The sequence below is a fragment of the Gossypium arboreum genome, chromosome 11, assembly GCF_025698485.1.
Source record: "Gossypium arboreum isolate Shixiya-1 chromosome 11, ASM2569848v2, whole genome shotgun sequence".
NCBI classification, from domain to species: domain Eukaryota; kingdom Viridiplantae; phylum Streptophyta; class Magnoliopsida; order Malvales; family Malvaceae; genus Gossypium; species Gossypium arboreum.
In genome coordinates this window covers 24,960,154-24,967,624 of record NC_069080.1, presented here as the reverse complement: position 1 = coordinate 24,967,624, position 7,471 = coordinate 24,960,154, and the positions used below count along the sequence as shown (strand labels likewise).

Here is a 7,471-nt window from a genome sequence, read left to right as displayed (position 1 = left end):
ACTGCCACCGGGAGTTTACACTTATGCCAACGCAAGTACATCAGAGATCTACTTGACAGAAGCTCTTTAACTAATGCGGAGAGTGTCCATACACCAATAATCAGTTCGTCTGAGTTGTCTAAAGATGAGGGAGATCATCTTGTTGATCCTACAGAATATCAAAGTCTTGCTGGTGTGCTTTAATATGTGGTCCTAACCCGACCTAATATTGCTTATGCTATGAATCGTGCCTGTTAGTTTATGTACGCGCCTACTTCAGCTCATTTGGTGGCCTTAAAAAGAATCTTACGATATTTACGTGGGACTATTGATCATGGGCTAATTTTTTGTCCATCCGAAAGACTAACTCTCGTTGGTTATGCTAATGCCAACTGGGGGTTGGATATTGATGATCATCGGTCTACGGTAGGATATTGTGTGTATTTTGGTGATATGCCAATATCGTGGTGTTCAAAAAAGCAACAAGTTGTTTCTCGTTCGACAGCAGTGGCTGAATATCGAAGTTTGGCTGCTGCTACCAGTGATATTACATGGTTAGTCTCTCTGCTAACGGAGTTACAAATTCCTTCTGCTGATTCACCTACTGTTTGGTGTGACAATTCTAGTGCGGTAGCAGTTGTTGCCAATCCAGTCTTACACTATAAATTCAAACATGTTGAACTTGATCTATTTTTTATTCGGGAAAAAGTGGTTGAAGGCTCGCTCATTGTCAGTGAGGTATCAGCCTGCAACCAGGTTGCTAACATTTTCATGAAGCCCTTGTCTGTCTCCTTGTTTACTCGTTTTCGTAGTTTGGTTTAGGTCTTACCTATTGTGAAGCTTGGTGAATGTTAAAGTATAAGAATAAGTTAGGTTGTTATCATTCTATTATCATTCTGTTATATAGTCTGGTATATTGTTAGTAGTATGGTTAGCAACAGTTAATCACTCTTACTCAAGTATATAAGTCCTATTCCTATACTGATCCAAGCAAGCAAATAATACAGAAAATATTCAATCATTCATTCAATATTCCAAAGTTTCTCTTAGTATTCAATTTTAGTATAGTTACTAACATTTATCAAGATGCATTCTATGAACAGTTCAGAGCTAACAAAATTGCATTATCCTCATTAGTCACAATAGTGGTTAGATTAGAAAAGCATCAAAATATTAATGAATACTATTATTTGCATAATATAAAAATATTTTAATGAATACTATTTTAAGTATAATATTAAACTTTTGTACTTATACTAGTTTCCATTTCTTTATTAATTTATTTTTATATTTTTATGAATTATAATTAATTATTTATATAAATGTTTAAATAAAAATAATTATTCAAAAAATACATAACAATAATTAAAATATCATTTATTTAATTTGAGGGTACTAATATGGTTTTTCACTTATTCTTTACAAAATTTTCAACATCATACTATCTAACCAAACAATTTAATACTATTACCTCTTGATTTCATTCAATCAACCAAACTAAGTAATATCTATTACATCTTTATTTCATTACCATCGAATGACTATTCCATTCTTTGTTTATTCCATTCCAATGAATCAAACATATTGTTTTCCAACTTTATTTGGCCACTAAATTAGGGGAAAGTAAAAAAAATAGAAATTTGAGTTAATTGAGTTCACGGGTCCTATTTTATCATCCTAACTCAATTTGAAATATTTTTGAATCAAGTCGAGTGGAATGAACTTCGAGTAGAATCGAATTGAGTAGAACCCTAACTCAATTACCTAATTTTTTCACTCGATTCGATCAAACCCTCACCCCTAAATAAAAGCATGGGAGCTTTACCTAATTTTTTGATGACAAGTAATTTGATAGATTAGATAGATATAGGTTGATTATATGTGTTCATCTTACTTTTATTAATTAGAAACTAATTTTTTTTATATTAATTTTATTGATACAGTGGTACAACAAGGAGAAAAGATGGGCAGGGGCGATCCTTATGGAGGTTTAGGGGGTCTTGGCCCCTCAAAATTTTGGGCAATTTTGGTTTTTCTCTTGAAATATTTAGAAAATTTAAATTAGGCTCCTTCAAGTTTTTGAAAATTCTCATTACACCTTTTATTTTATTTTTTTTTGAAATTTTTAATTAAGCTCTCTTAAAATTTTTGAAAAATCGCATTCATCTCATAAAATTTTTAATTAGACCCTTTTTTTTCAAAAAAAAAATTCTCATTGAATTCTTCAAATTTTTGAAAATTTTACTAGCCCCGAAAAAAATTAGTTCCAAGATTCGCCACTGGGTATGCAAAAGGATACGATGGTTGTCATGGAGGCCGGTTCACCTAGTTGGGGCGAAGAGCTAGAGGTTATAGAGAGTGAGAGTGGCAAGAGTATGAATGCTAAGTGTTGGAGGTGGGTTGACAGAGTATAGGCTTGTATGCTTGGAGAGTATATCCTTTCTTCATCTCTTTTAAGGGTATTTATAAGCCAGAGTCTCGTGTAAGATGGTGTTAACGTGTTGAATTTGTCATTTAATCATTATCACGAGACTCGTAGGGGGATATCTTTGATGGGATGAGGATGTCTATGTCAAGACAGATTCTGCCATTCATTCTGACTTGGCATTATGGAACAGTTGAGCCCACGTAGGGTCTGGTGGCCAATGATATCACATTCTAAATAGAAAGTTAAGGGCCTAGAGTAGCGGATGGTTCCTATTTGTTCAAATGGTTAGGACGGGAGGTGAAACTTGAAGGTGACCTTCTAACGAACTATTGATAGATTTATTGTTTAGGGGACCTTCCATCTTGTCATGTGTCCTAAGAATATAACAATACACTATTTTTATTAAAAAATAGAAACAAAGAGAGAAATAGCTACTAATTAAATTGTTTTTCTTTTAATTGTGTTGTTTAAATAAAAGATTGCTGTCAATTATGGAAACAAATGCTGAAATGCAACCCCCAAAAACAAATAAATAACTAGTTATAAAATAAATACACATTCAAATCATTTATAAGTAAACTAATACAAAAAAGCCTTGTTATCAGTAATCATTATGCAAAAAAAAGACGCCCACCTCAACCAATGTTTTAAAACAAAATATTCTCTCCCTATATATATATGCCAAGTATATGAATCATGATGCTTAATTTTTCTAGTTTAATGGATTTTTCAATCAGAAAATAAAAGCTCCATCAAAAACGTAAAAACAAGTGAATATTATGTTGCATCTGTGCATAAAATCCGGTCCAAATTCCTATTTCCATTTTCTTCTCTTTTAATCATATCATCATATACGCATTGAAACCACCAAAACCTAAGCCTCTCCCCTCAGAAAATGTTGCAATTTAAAAGACAAAGTCACGTTGCACTTTCCAAATGTATCCCAAGTGGTGAAGAAGATCTCGGTTGCTGGGGCCCTGCCCTCTGAACAGTCTTGTAAACCAGTTCAACGACCCATGCATGTGTTCTTAATTTCACTTCAGCTGGAACGGTCTCTATTTCATGCCACTACATAAACCCCACCATCAAACCTCTCCCCATTAATTGAACAGAAGCCCATTCCATCTTTGTTCATTCCTCAATATATTCAATGCTCTAGTGTTCACCTTCTGAGGATAGAAAAAAGAAAAAAGAAATGGAGGAAGGAGAGGCTGTAGTTAGAGAAGGGAAATCCTTGGAAGAAACCCCAACTTGGGCTGTTGCTACTGTGATCACTGTTATGATATGTTTTGGTTTCTTGGTTCATCACGCTTTGAAAAATTTTGGGCAGGTCAAAAACCCATGTTCTTTCATCTCTCATCAATCTCATATTTGATTGTTTGTGTAATGTATTTGCATCTCCATCTTCTTGTTTTATAGTGGTTGGAAAGGACTAAGAGGAAATCTCTGTTAGCAACCTTGGAGAAGATCAAAGAGGGTAAACCTTTTTGTCTGAGATTGATTTATATGTGATGTCACAAGCATGATCCTTTTTGGTCTCGTTATATCAGTGTTGTTATTATTTTCTATGAGCAGAACTGATGCTTTTTGGGGTTCTGTCGTTGTTGATGGGCCATTGGATTTCATTTTTTGCTAAAATTTGCATAAAATCATCGGCCTTGGATAGCCGATTCTATCCTTGTGCCAAGTCCAGTCATAGAACTTCCGAGCACGCCGTGAAGTTGAACACCAATAGCACGGTTTTCAGAGGGAAGAAGCTTGTTACTGTGCACCATGGTTATTGTCCTGAGGTAGCCCATTTTTTCTTTTGATTTCTAGATGCTTGCCCACTTTGATGCTTTTAATTTCTCACTTGGCATTTGCAACCAGGGTAAAGATTCTTTTGCTTCACATGAAAGCCTTGAGCAGCTTCACCATTTCGTATTCGTGCTCGGTATCACCCATGTTTCTTACAGCTTTATTGCCATCGCATTGGCTATGATTAAGGTATATGTATCTCCTTATTCTTAGTGATACAAATCCTAATGCGCACCAAGTTTACAGCTCATGTTTTGCAGATTTATAGCTGGAGAACATGGGAGAATCATGCCAAGGCAGTGGCTGATCAATATTTACAAGGTGCGACCTTTCGAGTCGATGTTAAACTTCTAATTCTGTTTCTTCATTAGTTACTCGTATTCTGATGGAGCATCAAATCTCATCCCTATTTTATTAACTTGTTCAAATATAGAATCCTCACCAGGTGAAGTCGGTCCAAGAATGAAGCGACTGACAACTTTCATTTCTCACCATGGTTCTCATCCATGGAGCCAAAGCAGAGTTTTTGTTTGGCTGGTATACCTTCTTGAAATCTTCCTTAGCCTGCCACTTTTACCATACATTTTCATCTTCATACCTTTTAGACATTGGTTGAGGACCGTGCCCCATCTCATCGATTTTGCCAACAGTTCTGCGGACTTGTATATCATCTCTTCAGCTTACCTCTAAGGCTCTAACTAAATATAGCTTAAAAGAATGTTCTTTTCCTCTCTGTTTTTTTCTTGTAATTCCTGGAACATTCTATACCATTTACTTTGAAGAGTTTTTGAACTCAATATATATATGTATCATTTTGCAGCTTTGCTTCACCCGCCAGTTCTGGAGTTCTATAAACTTTTCTGACTACACGGCTTTGCGGTTGGGATTCATTACAGTATGTCCATTAGGCTTATTATAACTCTGAGGAAAAAAAACAAGTTTTTTTTGCGTCCCAAAGTATTTACTTTGCCAAATGAGTGTGAAAGAGATTAGGATGTGATTAGATTTGGACAGTTAAATACTAATTTCCTTTTTACATCATTCTTCTTAGACTCATGAACTTCCTTTCACGTATGATTTCCATAATTATATGGTTCGAAGCATGGAAGAAGAGTTTCGGGATATCGTTGGCATTAGGTACTATATCTACTCTGCTATGCACATTAGTAACCACTTGGAATTCATGAAATCAATCTCAGGTCAAGTAATTAAAATACAGTATTTATGACAGGTATAGGAACATAGATGCATGATTTGTATTGGTTATTTGATTTGGCTATATTTGGATTTCTCTTGCAGCGTGCCCTTCTGGATTTATTGCATACTATGCGTCTTTCTTGATTTCCATGGTAATTCAAGTAGGCTAAGACACCATTTTAGCTTCTCTTTGAGGTCTCAACTAAATGAAACTTTATGCGATTTCCACCATTTTCCTCTGTTAACAACTACCTGTAATTGGCTGCTTATTGTTCACGCAGCAATGCTTCCCTTTTGCATTAATCATTCATACTATGTCTTGCATTAATCAAATTTATTCTTGTTGTCAGGAACCAATCTTTACTTTTGGCTTTCGTTCCTTCCTGCCATCGTACGTCTTCATCGTTGCATTGCGCTTCTAATGTTATAGCAACTAAACAAGTCACAACTTACGTGTTCCTGATTTTTCTTCCCATTGTTGATGTATGTAAAAGCTGATACTACTAATCGGAACGAAACTGCACCGTGTGGTTGTAAAATTAGCTGTTGAAATCAGGGAGAACGATCCGTCGGAGGGTTTCCATAAATTTAACCTGAGGGATGAACTCTTTTGGTTTGGAAGGCCCAGGTTCCTCTTACGTTTGATACAGCTTATTTCATTTCAAGTAAGTCTTAAGTGATACTGAGGACATTTTATGTGTCCTTAAATCGTACAACAATTTTTTTATTCTTTTTTCTTTTTGTTCATTAACATGAACTTTGGTTGCAGAATGCATTTGAGATGGCTTCATTCCTTTGGTCACTGGTAAGACTTTTATAATGACAAAACCGATAATCTGTGGTTGAATTATATGTAATGTTTTTGTGCCATTTTATGGCATGCTTTCAGTGGGAAATTAAGGATCCTTCTTGCTTCATGGAGAACCGTGCCTTCCTTGCAACTCGTTTGGCATTTGGGTAATTATAAAAAATAAAAAATAAAATATTCATTTCAGTCTCATGCATGGTATTTTATTTTAAACTTGCTGGCTGGCTGGTTTATGCAGTATAATCTCTCAGTGCTGGTGTAGCTTTATAACATTCCCACTCTATGTTATAGTTACACAGGTTAGGCCATTCATGTTTATAATTATACAAATCTTCAGCTCTCAATCTATTTTCATTGGGTTATAATTTTCGTGGTCGGGTAGATGGGTTCCAAGTTCAGAAGTGCAATAATTTCTGAAAATGTGAGGCATTCACTGTCCAAGTGGAAAAGAAGAGTGAGGGAAAAGCATGGTCCCTTCCTGAGGGAATCACTGTCAACCTCATCGTTGGACTCCATGGCAACCGACATAAACAAAGGCGACAGCCATGGCAAAAGAGGCCCAACAGATAAAGATGCAGCATCACCATCTCAGCAGCAAGAGGGCTCTGCTGCAATGCAAGAACCATCACCATCATCATCATCTTCACATAAAGGCAAGTTGAAGTTGAAGTCCCCACAACTTAACTTTTCCTTTGAGGAATGCAGCCCTAATTCTGATGGTACCAATGCCGATAATAAGGATGACCGTTTTGATGTTGAAGATGAAATACATTGCATTGAACCTTGACCTTTGTGGTTGATGGAAAACAAGAGAAACAAAATATTTCGAAGTGCAACACGTAATATATTATCCTTTCCTGGGGGTTTGTTTGGGACCTGTCTGAATTCGTTAGCCATCTTCCTTTCAAACGGATTATATCAAAGGTGTTAAAAGCATTAGGCTTATGATTTTAAGCTGTCTTGCATATGGATCTGGTTCAAATATCAGCTAGAATACAACTCTATTGAAATAGTAAAACAAATGAGACATATGTGATTATACAAAATATAAAAAATATAAACATTTTATAAATATATTGTATCATCTAGTCATCACCTAAATATTACAAGAAATATCGAAGCGCACACCTCATCATAGGAAACGAAAATTCAATTCTTTTATTCTTGAAAAATATTAAAAGTGGTATAAAATAAAGAGAGATAGAGAGAATAAAAATAAAGAAAATATGAAAGCAATAGAAAATGTAATTTATTGATTAAAA

General features: G+C 35.2%; 1 protein-coding gene across 1 annotated transcript; it reads left to right on the top strand.

The window, feature by feature from the left end:
• Positions 1 to 3,268: 3,268 nt before the first annotated feature.
• Positions 3,269 to 7,163, top strand: LOC108473317 (MLO-like protein 4). The gene is made up of 15 exons (XM_017774815.2): positions 3,269 to 3,737; positions 3,827 to 3,884; positions 3,983 to 4,197; positions 4,277 to 4,393; positions 4,465 to 4,525; positions 4,638 to 4,741; positions 5,025 to 5,099; positions 5,256 to 5,341; positions 5,504 to 5,553; positions 5,752 to 5,792; positions 5,896 to 6,066; positions 6,171 to 6,206; positions 6,291 to 6,358; positions 6,448 to 6,508; positions 6,592 to 7,163. Exons 1-15 carry the CDS (start codon positions 3,603 to 3,605, stop codon positions 6,994 to 6,996), a joined length of 1,683 nt encoding a protein of 560 aa, XP_017630304.1. The 5' UTR covers positions 3,269 to 3,602; the 3' UTR covers positions 6,997 to 7,163.
• Positions 7,164 to 7,471: the final 308 nt, after the last annotated feature.

What these genes read in the sequence shown, in the direction of transcription:
- LOC108473317 (XM_017774815.2), top strand. Translation starts at nt 3,603, where the DNA reads ATGGAGGAAGGAGAGGCTGTAGTTAGAGAAGGGAAATCCTTGGAAGAA. An exon ending in CTTTGAAAAATTTTGGGCAG is followed by an intron (nt 3,738 to 3,826) that starts GTCAAAAACCCA and finishes CTTGTTTTATAG; the next exon opens with TGGTTGGAAAGGACTAAGAG. An exon ending in TGCGGTTGGGATTCATTACA is followed by an intron (nt 5,100 to 5,255) that starts GTATGTCCATTA and finishes CATTCTTCTTAG; the next exon opens with ACTCATGAACTTCCTTTCAC.